At 45.2% G+C, this 14,855-nt stretch overlaps 1 protein-coding gene across 8 annotated transcripts in view; it reads left to right on the forward strand.

The window, feature by feature from the left end:
- The window catches only part of mcf2l2 (MCF.2 cell line derived transforming sequence-like 2), a 109,883-nt gene that overhangs the window by 32,096 nt on the left and 62,932 nt on the right, over positions 1 to 14,855 (forward strand). For 7 of the 8 annotated variants that reach the window (XM_030433062.1, XM_030433065.1, XM_030433060.1 and 4 more), the window contains exons 3-15: positions 3,072 to 3,186; positions 3,412 to 3,502; positions 4,477 to 4,596; positions 5,850 to 5,966; positions 6,061 to 6,210; positions 7,651 to 7,775; positions 7,889 to 8,003; positions 8,203 to 8,322; positions 8,409 to 8,600; positions 10,186 to 10,377; positions 10,455 to 10,641; positions 10,816 to 10,919; positions 13,473 to 13,561. In XM_030433062.1, coding sequence (XP_030288922.1) covers positions 3,072 to 3,186; positions 3,412 to 3,502; positions 4,477 to 4,596; positions 5,850 to 5,966; positions 6,061 to 6,210; positions 7,651 to 7,775; positions 7,889 to 8,003; positions 8,203 to 8,322; positions 8,409 to 8,600; positions 10,186 to 10,377; positions 10,455 to 10,641; positions 10,816 to 10,919; positions 13,473 to 13,561 — 1,717 coding nt within the window. The remainder of the gene's footprint in view (positions 1 to 3,071; positions 3,187 to 3,411; positions 3,503 to 4,476; positions 4,597 to 5,849; positions 5,967 to 6,060; positions 6,211 to 7,650; positions 7,776 to 7,888; positions 8,004 to 8,202; positions 8,323 to 8,408; positions 8,601 to 10,185; positions 10,378 to 10,454; positions 10,642 to 10,815; positions 10,920 to 13,472; positions 13,562 to 14,855) is intronic. The other variant, XM_030433061.1, reaches the window with a different exon arrangement.

The following is a 14,855-nucleotide window of genomic DNA, read 5'->3' on the forward strand; positions in this document are numbered from 1 at the left end:
TATTTGTTTTTAAACTTATGAAGATCTAATTTCCCAAAAAACAAACTTCACATTTTCATCTTTTTGTTGGTAATCTGCAGCGTGTTTCTGTTTCTGGTGTTTTTATTTATTTTTTTATTGGAAGCATGTGTTGACCTTTGCACCAGCTCGAACCAGAAATCAAAAGCACATTTGAATTTCACTTCATGGGAAATTATATTTACCAATCTGCTTCTTTTCCCTGAGATTGTTTTCATTAAAAATCTGCCAAGGAGAAAGTTGGAAAACACAGAAGAGACAGAAGAAAGGTCATCGTGCATCTGTGCAGCAGCAGGACGAGATTTTAGTTTTCAGTCCTCTGTGGATTTATCTCAAAAAAAAACCAAGTTAACTATAACTATTAGAGTTCTGTCGCTCCTCTCTGCAGACAGAAGACTTCATAGAGCTGTGTTTGTTCACGGCAGAATGGCCTCTGTGTGTAAAAGTTTGTCCCCGTAACTTTAAAATAACTATCGTAAAGAAAACCTGCATTTGAATCCGGCTGCTGCTGATTCTGGTGTGAGATTATGACAAAAATATATGAAGACAGAGCAAAATAGGAGACTAAACTCAGGCCAACAGCATGTGATCAGTAAATACGTCCTTGTCGACGGTGAGGACGGTGAGATTCCTGCCAGCGATCCTTCTCTCGTCCCGCTAACTGGAACTCAAGTTTCTCTTTTAATGCTTCTGAAGTGGCGACACGGTCAGCTTCTAGGCTGCTGCTATCAGTAGAATGATTGATTTGCATCATGATTGTTGACATCCAACTGAAGAGGAAGGCTTTAATCCCGCATAACGTCATGTTTCGCTGGAGGTTGATCAGCTCCCAGCACGAGAGCGAGGGAGCACATCTCCCAAAATGTCGGGAATGTAACCCACATTTTCGACGTTTGATCCAGAGCTCGGGGGCCCGCGGGCATTTTTGTGTGATCCTAAATTCCTCTCGTTACCAACTACCTCCTGAGAGAACTGTGCAAAGTAAAGCAGAGTCCACCACAAACACCACAGCTGCCGTCACGCCCATACGGAGACGCAAGGCCGATAGATTTTACAGTCAAACAGACGACCGGTATGTTTGCTTTTGTCTGAAACTCAACTCAACTTTTTCACCGTCAGCTTACTCACGGCCGTCCAGCCGGTGGAAAAAGTCACATCATTTTATTTTGAAAGTGTTTATGTAGGATCATTGCTGCCCTCAGACTTTTCCAGATGTGTTGTTACCGGCGGCACGGCAGCCTGTGTGGTTCTCCGGGGATGCCTCTCATTCCTTCTCTCCGTCCTTTCACAACAGCCCGAATAACAACCGAATCCAACAAAATCCCTCTCTCAGCATTACTTGCCTTCAGAGTTACATAAGTTTAACACAGGCCTGGTTTATGGCCCTCACCACATGTGTGTGTGTGTGTGTGTGTGTGTGTGAGTTCTCAGTAGGATGCGGGTTAACACTCTGGATGGATATTATACTTTATTTCTTGGACATTGTCACATATAAACTGTCAAATATCTGCTGCTGGAGCTCTTTTCTTTACCTGTTTGGCTTCGATGGCTCTCTCACTGTGAAACACAAAGATTTTTAAAACCACAATCATTCACATCCCTTATGTTGGATTACCTTTGTGTTATTAACTGCACACACAGAAATAAAAAATAGGCTCTTAAGAAGAAGATTCTCTCTTTTCTGCCATCATTTGATGAAGATTTATTTTCCCAGGATCCACAATCATGTAAGAACTAAAGTGTATGAAACACATGACATGACTAGTCATACAGGGACCCTCATCACAGAAACTACTTCAAGCTAAATCACAATCTTATCATCTTGCCGGGTTACAGATGATGCACAAGTAGACGAGAGCCATGCAGTGATTTCTCAAACCTACATGAACTGATTTATTTGTCCACACGGGGGCAGTGAAGTGAGCTGAAAACACAAAATCAGCTCATCTTCACTCGTCCCAGACAGGAAGGTGAGCAGAGACTGAACACATGATTCTGGGTCTCCTGGTGAACAGAAGTCTCTCTTCTGTCAGCTCTGTTGTGACGGACATCTTCTGCAAAACATAAAACTTAAAACTGTCTTTAAGCAGAGGGCACATTAACGAGGCAGATGGGAGAAGATCAGAAGACAAGAGGGTTATTTTTCACACTGACGTGTTCAGATATAGAAGTATTTCTCTAACAGCAGCCTGCCTCAGATTAACAGACGCTCCCTCTTCGGCTGAGGCAGATAAAAGCGTCTCTACATGGTCTCATGGAGCGTGTTGTGTATTCTGGTCACCTTGCAAGGACAAGGTCAGTGCAGCAGCTTCCTCCCAAGCCTGTCCAGCAGACCACATGCTGCTGCTGTGTGTCAGGTGTAGCTCCTCCATCACAGGAAGTTAATTGGATTAATGTGCTCGACGGGAGACGGGTGAGACTGAAGGTGACAGCGGAGGGAATGAAATGTGCGAGACATGTGAGTCAGTGTGAGTCAGAAACAGACGGATGAGGAGTGTTTCACATCATAACGTCTCACCTCTGCACATCATGTGTTTTGTTATTTCCAGACTCACACACAGTTTGGTTCAGTGACGTGTTAGCTGAGGTGTTTTTCAGCTCAAGGTCGCCATCTTGTGACTTTTCTTTGCGGGTGTCGCTGGGGAACATTTGTGTCTTGGGTGATTTAAGAGATTTTCCATGACTAAGTTGTTTAAACTCTTAAACTTTTCCTCCTCCCTGGTTTTTATGTGTTGTTTTAAAGAGATGAAGAGTTTAGTTTCACTACGGCTGAACAGGAAGGCAGTTCATTATGTTCACGGAAGATAAAATCTCAGATTTTGTTTTGGAGGTAAAGAGGCAAATCTGTTGACTTTCTGGGACACAGTTCAACATTTCAGGAACACTATTCATCCTCTTAAACCCTCAGTCCTCAGTCTACTTGCTTAAATGCTAGTGCAGAAACATTTCATGGACTTGCATCAAGCTGAAATTGTGTGAAATGTGTATAAAACTGATACACGACAAAGTGGGTTTGTGTTAAATGTTGTGTGTGTTGTGTTTGTGTGTCGCAGGAGGACGAGGGAAAGATGGCGCCCCCATCATCACCTTCCCAGAGTACTCAGGCTTCAGTGAAGTGCCTGAGGACGACTTCCTCAACGTCGTTACTTACCTGACCAGCATCCCCAGGTACACACACACACACACACTCCCAACACCGTCACACTCGCATGTGAGCCGTCATCCATCCGACAACAGAAGGCCTCACGCCGCTCAGGACACCATGACTTGACTCCGTGTGTTCAGGAGCAGTAAACCTCTGATTATAGAAAAGATTTGATTATGGCTCGCAAAGATGCTCAGGTGCACAGAACAGCCGCCGAGTGACGTGTCCTCTCTGCTTCCTGTCTCCAGCCTGGACGCTGCAAGCATCGGCTTCGTCATCATCATCGACCGGCGGAAGGACAAATGGAGCTCGGTGAAGGCCTCGCTATCCAGGATCGCTGTAAGTTCTCACATCAACGTAACATGAATTCCACGCACACATACGCTAAGATGTTTATATCTAAAGCAGCATCATGTCAACAAACCACCAAACACTTCTGTATTAAAACACAAGACTCCTGACTGCCCGACTCCTCTGGTCTTCTGCATCCGCTCCACAAATCAGTTCACTCACCGTCACTGCTGTCATCGCGTCCCTCGTACCTGCAGCTCAGGACTGACAATGACCACGTCCACGACCACATTATAATGTACAGAAGATGCTGTGATGGGTGGATGCAAGTAGCCTAACCTACACTTTGTGCTTTAGTTTCTGTTCTGAACTCTCTCCTCTCCTCTGTGTTGAACTCTGTACCAAAGCTCAGTGTTGTAATACGTCATTTTGTCCACTAGAGGGCAGTCTGTGGAAAACTAAACTGGCCTTCTTACCTCGACCCTCATGTGAAGAGGTGTAAGTTTATACTTTTTCAAAACCAATAAAGCAAAAGCAGAAAACAACAACAGCAAAAAAAACATCCCACATCATTTGGTTTGCTTCACTTCTCTCTGATCGGCAGCAGAAGTTACATGTTTCCCGGGAAATCTTCCCCCAGCGTCACGTTTAGATGTAATGTTAGCTCAGGATGCAGCGACAGTAGGAATTATAGTTTTATTTCTGCTGTCTTACGATGTCTGAGGCCCCGTCGCTCTACTCACAAGCATGCAGTCATCCTCAGATATCTTCAGACACACTGATTCAAACATGAATCACCTTGATAATTGAATTCAGCGATGAGCTTCAGCGCCTCGGCTCCTCAGGCAGCGTGATGTTTTTGGATTTCAGCCAGTCACGTCTGTTAACAAGCTCAGAACAAACTGATGTCATGATATGATATTTAATGGTTTGATAACAGCGAGGCGCACACCTTAAGTATACACACACAGGTGATGGGTTAGAGATTTGTTGTAAGATTGACCTGCTGCTGTGTTGTTCAGGGGGCGTTTCCTGGAAACCTGCAGCTGGTCTTGGTGCTGCGGCCGTCCAGGTTCTTCCAGAGGGCCATAGCAGATATCGGGATCAAACTGCACAAGGATGACTTTAAAATGAAGGTACCGGTAAGCATGCTTCAACACTGACCTTATTTATTTTTGCCGTACTGAATGAACAGGATGCAATACTTCACAGTCTCAGCCCTGTAGGGGAAGTGGCAGCAGTGTAAGCGTGATGCTGTGTCATTCTTCTGGTAAATGAAACCACAACCCAGTTCTGATGGTCATCATCTGATAACAGATCTGTGCACAACACCCAGTTTCCAGTGAACATGCATCAGTGAGTTTCGCCTGACAGAGATGTAAATGTCATATTGGAGGTGTGCCAGTCATTTTCTGTGTCATCAGTTGAACGAGCAGAATTACAGAAAATGCTGTGAAATTATTATTATTTCAGCCCAAGCCTGTTTCTAAGCGGGGAGTAAGGGCTGTAGTTTAGTCCACTGCTGATGCACTGCAGAGGCTTCGCTCAGTGTTTTAAACCTGTGTGAACTCACAAGACTCCTTTACCTTTTCCTGAAGGCATTTCCTTTTTCTCTGGTGAGTAATGTGATGTTGCCAAACCACAAGCAGCACAGCACACCCACTACCACAGAAACCGCTGTGCTGGTGCGCAAGTCAAACCTTTTTCAACAAGGTTTCTGCTGCGGTGTAAAAACACAATAAATATACAAATGATCAGATACATTTAGACTCAGAACCGGCCAGTTCTGCTGGTCCCGTCACAGTGTCTCCATCTAAAACAGCTGGCAACGGCGCCGACCTCCTGTTCTGATCAGAGAAATGACTAAAAACAGCAAAAACCTTCTTATTTATTTTGTAAATTGTGTTCTAACCCAAAGGAAACTGTAATTTCACCTTCAAGTTTTATTACCTGCGGCTGTAACGTCCTGAAGAGACTCAGAGTCTGAGCAAGGAAGTCAAACAGAGAAAATAAAGACGAGGATCTAACACAAATCATAAACACCCAAAACTTACAAAGTGGACATTCAGAAGGCAGTTTTTAATTAAGAGCAACAGGAGACGTAAATCAATATCCAGGTGCCATTTTGAACACAACTCTCTGTATTTTACAGAGCAGAGTTAAGTTGAATCCGATGTCAGTTCAGGATATTGACCTGCCTGAGAACTGTCTCAATGAACAGGATATAAAACTTTTTGTGCCGTTTGAATTCAAAGGTATCGGTCAGGAAACTGAGATATCCCCGACGACATCATCAAAGTTATTTTCTCGCTCTCGAACTCTGAAATACAGAGTTGTACCATCCGCTGTACGTCGTGCTCTAAAGGGCTCGTCCTGATCCGTGTGTGTTTTGCAGATCGTGATGCTGAACTCTCTGTCGGACCTGCACGGCTACGTGGACAAAGGCCAGCTGACCCGGGAGCTGGGAGGAAGCCTGGAGTACTGTCACAGTCAGTGGATACACCACCGGACCGTGAGTCATCACACATCACATCAACGCAATATCCAAAATGTAGCAGGTGTTTTTATGCTGCTGCAGAGTCACACGTGGGTTTTTTCCTCCTCAGGCCATAGAGAACTTCGCCATGACAGTGAAAACCACAGCCCAGATGTTGCAGAAGTTCGGGACCGACCTGGCTGAGACGGAGCTGCCCAACGACGTCCAGTGCACCAAAGACCTGCTCACAGCACACACCGACAAACACGACAACCTCAAGGTGACCAAGCAGAGTCAGAAAACGAGAAGAAGGTCATCCTGCTGATTGTTTGGAAACTGTTCTGTTGTTAACGCTGTGTGATGGAGCCTGCAGCACAGAGGACATTCACCTGAAATGTCTTTAACACGTCCTTCTAAAAAGCTACAGACGAGCCCTTTATCAAGAAGTAGAGCCCATCCTGTCCAGCAGCAGGAGCCACTGCAACATGCATGACAAAGGGGTCAGGTGCATGATGGGTAGTAGCCATGCCTCTCTAGTGGAAATTATGAGCTTGAACTTTGAATTGTATTTAAAGGAACGATGCAGTTTAACATGATTCTAACACAGAGTATGAACCTGCTGATATACAACTCTTTTCCCTTGTTGGGTTTTTAAATGCACAGTGTTATTAATATCACATATCGCAACACACCAGTACAAATTTAACCTACAAGATCAATTAGCTCACGATGGGTACAGCTTGGTCTGCTTCTGACCTCCGTCGTAACAGATTTTATATCTGGAGTTAGTTTGATTTCAGTCCGAGCAGCGTGTCAGATCATGAAGTGCCACGAGGCCGGACTGTTCTGTTCACTGTGTCTGACCTGTAAGGCTTGGGACAAAAAAGACCCATCAAACATACACAAGTACAGGAAACAAAACAATTCACCTTTTTTAATCTTAGAAGTAGGTCATCAGTCTGACTCTCTCTCTCTGCTTATACAGCCGTAAAACATTTAAATGAAGAATTTTTGTGACCAGCAACGGAAATAACAGAATGAACTGATGAAGGAGCTCGTGTGCCGACTGATGAATGCTGGAATGAGGTTGATAAAAGGCGACATTTGGCCCGCGGGCCGCCAGTCGAGTGATCCTGTCACAGACCATTAGAGAGCCTCTGATGCATTTCCCCCACTTTGTTTTTAAGTCATTTCACACAGTAGAATTGAGGACAAAGCGATGAAATTTCTAAAAGAGAATCAAAATCTGCCAATTTTGTGGTCAGTTATTTGCTTCTCTGGGTTTTCAGAGGACGTTTGCATCAAGCTGAACCTTTTCTCAACGTGCCTTGACTAGCGGTGGGCTGCATCAGCATGTTTAGGTTCAAATCATAATGAATAGCATCAAGTTGTGTCTCCAGGGACTGAATCTGTCTGTGTGAACCGAAGTGGGAATATAATACAGCAAGTTGACTGAAAAGGGTGTCATGAGAACGTTGCACAGCATGAACACACCCTGCATACTGTAAATATAGCAAGATGTGTTGATAAAATATTACTTTAGCAAAAGTGAAAGTCACCCTTGAGCTAAAGGAAATGTTTTTTAATCATCAGAAGTCATTTTCTGGTAATAAATGTGCTTTAGTATCAAATAGTGTACATAAATGTCCCTTCATGTAAATCACTCTCTGCTAATTTCACAATTAATGTTATTCTCGATGCTTCTGTGTCTCCAAACCAGGACGAACTGAAGCTGGCTCTGAAGCAGGGCACCACCTTGTTAGGCTGCATCAAGGAGCAGGCAGCCAAGTCAGAGAACCACAAGCTCAACCCGGACGAGATGGAGAACCAAACCACCGTGGAGAGGTACGACTTCTGCTCACGTATCCCATCCTGCACCTCAGTTCTATAGGAAGACCATGTAAGTCTGAGAGTATCTCCCAGGACGTGTGTGGTGAGCTTCCTGTTGTGTGTTTCAGGCTCCTCGCCCAGCTGGATGAGACGGAGAACGCCTTTGAACAGTTCTGGTGTAAACACCATCTGAAACTGGAGCAGTGCCTGCAGCTACGACACTTTGAACAGGACTTCAGAGAGGTATATCTGCAGATCTGTCTGTCTCTGCAGCGTGCCTGGCTGCCTCTGGACTCAAACCTTTGGATCTTCTGCCTCTGTCTGCTCTACACACAGCTTCAAAAAACACGCAGGCTGGAAAAAAATCATACTCACTGAAAAAACACACTTAATGAACTGCTGGGAGGTTTGTAAATACGATGTTCTCTCGTTGGTTCTGCAGGTCAAAGTGTCTCTGGACAGTTTGATGGACGGTCTCACCGGCCTATCAGACATCGGGGATTGTGTGGCCAGAGTCGAACACCTGCTGAAGGAACTGAAAGCACTGGAGGAGAAGGCTCGGGTCGGTTAACAACACCGCTTACGTTATGAACTCAATGGCCTTCAATGTGCAAACAACTGTTAAACTCTGTATTGATTCTCCTGCAGCCCACAATAGAAAAGGCCCAGCTCCACGCGCTGCACGGTGACCAGCTGATCCAGAGTAACCACTACGCCGTCGACTCTATACGACCCAAATGTGTGGAGCTGCGGCGGGTCTGCGACGACTTCAGCAACGAGGCCAAGAAGAAGACGGACGTCCTGTCCAAATCCCTGCAGATACACGTGGGCATCGATAAGGTGAAGAGATGATAAAACACTTCCACACACGTCAGTTCAGGAACGTGTTCAGTTCCTGGTGTAGACTGTCCGTGCTCACTGTGGCAGTGTTAACATGGTGCAGCATTGTACCATGCTAACATGTGCTAACTGGAAGTAAACACAAAGCAGAAATGAGGCTGATGGGAACGCCGTCACCAATACGGCAAAGACCTCCAGTTATTTGTTGGTTTAAATCATTTGAGGACTAACGAACTCTCTGGACATCGACATCACTAGAGCCGCAAAAACAGCGTGGCTAAAAACACGTCGTCTGTTGCGCTCGTAGGTCGTTTATAAAGAGGGAAGATCCTTCATCCCACCCAAACACCCGCCCAGTGGCGTGCACAGACTTTTTGATGGGCAGGGGCCAAAAGAAGGGCACTTTAGCGCGTGTTTTGGCTCCCAAGATGGCACTTTAGCATGTGTTTTGGCTCCCAAGGGGGCGGTTTTGTGTGTTTTGCCAACCAAGAGGGCACTTTGGTACGCTTTTTTGGCTCCCAAGAGGGCACTTTAGCACGCGTTTTGGCTCCCAGGAGGGCACTTTAGCGCGTGTTTTGGCTCCCAAGAGGGCACTTTAGCATGTGTTTTGGCTCCCAAGGGGGCAGTTTTGTGTGTTTTGCCAACCAAGAGGGCACTTTGGTACGCTTTTTTGGCTCCCAAGATGGCACTTTAGCACGCGTTTTGGCTCCCAGGAGGGCACTTTAGCCCGCGTTTGTCAACAATTGGGCCACGAGGGGGGGCAACCGCTGCACCCACCTCAGTCACAACGACCTTTCTGTAGCGAGTGGAAATAATCATTGCCGGTTTTCTCTGAAGCTTTCTGCTCCCTCTTCATCCAAACAGCCAGTTATTTTAACTTCATTCATTTGGCATTCCCTGGCTGTCATGTCATGACATCCACAGACGCTGCAAACACATCAGACAGTCTGACCTCCGAAGTGGAACGTGAAACCAGCCGTGGTTGCTGCTGCTATGTGCTGAGATCTGGTGACATCACTGACGGGAAAGAAAGACGAGCAGTCGGACCAGTCAGCCGGGCTGAAATTAAAGCCTCAGGCTAGTCAATTATTAACCACTGTGTGCCCACAGACTTTCTTCCTTGATGTACCGTGGTCAACATTTTGGGTGCACTCACTTCAGTTTGACCAAGAAAGAAATCATGTTTTATCGATATCAGCCGAGTGTCACTATAACTGTTAGGAATCATGACTGAAACCCCAAAAATAAATTTTAATGAGCCACATTTTTCTGTTAATTATGTTCACACAGTCTTTATTGAGTTACAGCTGGTAAATTTGTACAATGGCAAATGAAATGGCAGGTAGACATGAGAGAAATACCTCTGAAGACTTCATTATCCAGAAAATAACGTCTGAAAACTGAATGTCTTAACTTCTGTAGAGGGGATTGTGGTGAAGACTGTGTTCTCTCCCGCTCTATTTTGTACATTCTCAAGATAAGATTCAGATAACGCAAGAATGCATCAAGAACAATCGATGGTTTGTCCCTAAAGATCCAAAATGCTGCCCACTTTAACCTGTCTGAATTGTTTTGCTGTGTCCAGGTGAACCAGTGGTGTGAGTCTGGCATTTACCTGCTGGCCTCGCAGGCGGTGGATAAGTGTCAGTCGCAGGACGGGGCAGAGTCGGCGCTGACCGACATCGAGCGCTTCCTGGAGTCGGCAGAGAAGAACCAGCTGACGGAGCTGAAGAACCTCCACAACCAGTACGAGGTGGTTCTGTCCGAGGACATTAAGGTATGGCGAACACAAACACGGGCAGTCTGTAAGAGTGACGATGGACGAGGGGTTGAAGGTGAGCTGTGTTCCTGCAGGCCGATGTCCTGAAGGCACTGAAGCGCCTGGAGGACGTCCAGGAGATGTTTGAGAAGCGGCACGTCAGTCTGAAGAGACTGTCGGCCAAACAAACGAGGCCCGTCCAGCCCGTCGCCCCGCGGCCTGAATCCTCTCCTAAGCGGCCCTCCCTGAAGAACCCCCCCAGGACCACTGGGACCCAGCAGCGTGAGTCGGACGTTGTTGTAACCCTTCAAACTGTTTCCACTCATGTGACAGGACGGACACCTTGAGCTCGTTCAGTATTGCACGTTATCTGAATGTGTGCGACGTAACACAAGATCCAAAGAAATAAATGATTAAAGTTACCATTTGTTTTGCGTTCTCTTCTTTATTTTTCAGCTCTGGCTCGCAGAGCTTCTGACAACTCCAACAGCGGCAGGCAGCCGACCGAAGCCGATCCCAACAAGAGGAAGATCATACGCAAGGCCAAAGGAGGCATCAAGGTACCGTCATCTGATCGCACTTTCAAATCTCAAAGCATGTGTCTGCCCAGTGAATGTGTTTTAGGAAACAGCACAGATTCAACATGTTCAGGAAATTAACTTGTTTCTAGTTTTACATTGACGTCACTTCATGTTGTTGTTTTTTCACCTGCGAGAGGCCGTAATGCAAAAACGTACCCGACGCCGGCGGCTGAATGCAAAATGAATACAAATCTCATTTCTGACAATGTTAGAAAGAAAGGAAATGAAAACGAATGAAAAGCATGTTCTGTGGAAAATACTCGAGTACATGAGTAGATGTAGTGAGTTACGCTGCATTACTGCCAACGGGCCTAAATGAGAGGAGCTGAATCACAAAGAGGAAAGCAAACACGTTTATCGTAAAGATCGTACATGAACAGCAGCGATCCGACCGCACAGGTACTCAGAACTGTGTGCATACTGAACATACAGCCGGAGGGTTTAAGGAAACAAAAGCAGCTTTATGTAAAGCGCCGCTCTCAGGGTTGTGCAACAGGAGCAATGACCAACCTGACAGCTGCTCACATGAAGAGCCATATGCAATAAAATATCACAATACAATAGATTAGCTACAGTTGAGGAAGTTACACCGATTATTGTCAGTTCTGGCTTCTTTTTCAATAAATAGAGGTGCTTATATAAGATGGAAGTGTGATCTAAAGAACTAACAAACTGTACAGCAACAGACTGGGTCGGTGAATCTCTCAGTTATCAGGCTGTACTTGATGTCCAGTTGATGCTGGAAGTTGATGACGTTCTTATTTTACTGCATCGTGGAGACGACGGTGTAACAACGGCATGAAGCTCGACGCGCAAATCAGATTGTGTGACGATACATCGTTTAGAAAGAGGCGATGTTCCTACACACTGAGCAGCAGCTGACTCTTTTTCAGCCGCTCTAAGAGTTTGTAGTATAGAGCTCAACAGTGACCGTCCACTTTTTTAACGGCTCCGGTTCCGGAAGTGAATTTGCCATTCATTTACTCCATTGACGTTTCATAAAATCCTTATATAAAGAGTCTTAGGCCTGGAACCGAGCCAATCAGCTAGCAGATGAATTGTGACCATAAAACCTTTTTAATTCGGCGCAAAAAAAATGTTGGAAAACTGAGAAAAAAGCAAAGGTACAAGACTGTGCACATAATTATCTTAAGAGTAAAGGAACTGCTCATCCCATAAACCATTGCGAATGTAACAGCGACGTTTCTGATTGGTGGAGCTCGCTGTTACCATGGAAATGTTTACCGAACCCGCAAATTTCATGTTCATGTTCACGATTTCATGTTCGGGTGAACCCTTAATAAACTCTTCTCCTCAGTAACTAGCTAACATGAAATTCGCGGGTTTGGTAAACATTTCCATGGTAACAGCGAGCTCCACCAATCAGAGACGTCGCTGTTACACTATAGGATTGTGGGTAGTGTAGTACTTCTCCATGACATCGTGAATAAAATATGTTTTTCTCAAAATAAGATTGATATCATTCGGACTTGTGAATTCTACAGGATCATATATCATCGTTTGACAATCTGATAACTTGACTGTTGAGCTCTATTCTTCATCAGAATCAGAGATGTCGTCTTCCTGGTGCCCACATTACCCACAATACATCTTAGCATCACTAGAGGCAGTTTATCAGCGTGCATGCAGCTCACAAAAGACCCGTGAACACACTGTAATGAAACTACGTCCCAGTGACTGTCGGCACTGCGATGATCCGTCTGTCAGTTTCACGCTCTGTCTTACCAGCAGATAAGACGCAACAAACAAACAAAACCAATAATGTTGTCACAGAATCCATCAGAACCTCACCATCTCTCCTCAAACTGTCCTGGGGAAGGTCAGAGGTCACCTCCAGGCTGTAAAGCTGGTGGGGATTCAGCGTGGTGTCAGCGGGGTGACGGCGTTTTAAACATCGTCCCTTCAACAGGACGGTCTCACTAATCGGTATGCCACCCTGCTGCTGCTCTGGCTCTGATCTCATTAATTGGTTTACACGCACGCCCCGAGGTTATTTTGTGTTGCTGACAAACACGGTCTGTCTGCGCAGTGATAGTGTTGGTGTGTTAGACCATAAACCTTCCTCCATAATTGATGAGGACAGAGCCGTGTGAAGTCGGTGCCAAAAATCAAAAGCCGACCAAGTTGGCTTCCTTCTTGACGCTGGATGTTTCCTTTAACACGCTTTTTAAAAAAAGACCTGAAGACGCTGAATTCTGAGTGTTGAAGCAGTTTGTTACAACAAGTCAAATGAATGCAGGAGATTATTTTTAGAGTCTGACTGCAGGAACCAAAAACTGATCAGGTAGTCGGACATGCGCCTGTGAATAAACGTCAGAAACCATAGTTATGTATATTTATGCACAGACACTACAGGTGAGGTGGAAAACATTTAACTATTAGATATCAACACGACTCTGCAAGTAAATATGCCTGAATTTAAATATGTGCTGATGATTTGGGATTACCTTTTTATTCTGGACATCTTTAACATATTACACCTTTAAGATGATGTGTGTTTGTGTGTCACAGATTGAAGTCATGCACGAGGAAAGCCAAGGAGGCTCCACCCACGTTGTTGTGACCAATGAGACGGAGGAGAGTCTCTCCAACAGACGCAGGTGAGGACAGAACACACCTGCTGTGTCTCAGTTCAGGGTCTGCATCCTCTGAAGGACTCGACCTTTGCGGTCTTCGAAGGCGAGTCCTTCAGAGAGACCTTGTTAAGGTCACGATTTCTGCCGCCCAGGCCCGCGAACGTGACGATCTACGCGATGTCGCCATTTTCTCTCTTTCTTTCTTCTTTTTTGGGCACGCAAAGAATCTTGGGATATGTGAGGCCACGAAGGATAGTAGAGGTGCATCCTCCAAAAAGAGGGAGAAGAAAGAGCATTTGTGACGTAATTGGCCTTTAAATGCTCCTCTGAAGGATGCAGACCCTGAACTGAGACACAGCAACTGTCGCGGCTGTCGTTGAGTGTCTTTGCTTCAGTGTGACATCACTATACTGAGAGTTCAACACGATGACATCACTCCATGTCAGGAAACAAAGATGTGAGGTCATGTTGCACAGCAGCGGTGGATTCACCTGTTCCAGACAGCGAACACACCGCCGCTACAGAGATAGTTATATAAAGTGTGTGTGTGTGTGTAGTGTGGTGATTCACCTGCACTGTGTGTGTGTGGAGCTCATCTCAGCCACAGGTGGTGTAACAGTTAACATCCAGGTGACGGTGCTGCGTGATGTAGGACTCCTGTGTGGAATTTATCCAAGTTTAATTTCCCCCTGTGCTGCGTGGAAGCAGTCAGATCAGAGCAGCTTCAGCATACCAGCACTTATATTTACAGCTACTCAGTTTATATATCTTCAGAAATGTCTGGGGATAATTTATAACGTTCTGATATTGTTGTTTTTTGTTCATGAAAAGGTGAATTTCCCTCCCTGAATTCAGATAATGTTGATTTCAACAGTTTAGCTGTTGAAGACGAAGCTTCTCTGTCACTGATCTGGACGCTTCAGATTTCCAAATCACGTTTGTGTGACCCGCATAATGTGATTTCACAAAATAACAGTCGTGTGTTTGTGTGTCAGGTACAAATAAACCAGAAGCATTTCCTCTTGGGAGCCGAAAATGACACGTAACGGTCGTTCGGAGTTCGTTTTCAAGCAAACTGGTGCTGAGATCCTTTAAATCCCCTTAATATTAAGTTTCCTCTATCAATAAATGTCTCCTTTCTCTGACTACCATGCTTAGATTATGAAACAAATCATGAAATATTGGGGATATTTTGTTTTTAAATACACGGCATCAATTTATATTATGTATTTTTATTTTCCGGTCAGTCTGGCTGATGGGCAGCTCTTCCTCTTCTTCTGCATCACAGGAGAAGACAGGAAATAGTGCCAGTGAAATA

The sequence above is a fragment of the Sparus aurata genome, chromosome 11 (assembly GCF_900880675.1).
Source record: "Sparus aurata chromosome 11, fSpaAur1.1, whole genome shotgun sequence".
Lineage (NCBI taxonomy): Eukaryota > Metazoa > Chordata > Actinopteri > Spariformes > Sparidae > Sparus > Sparus aurata.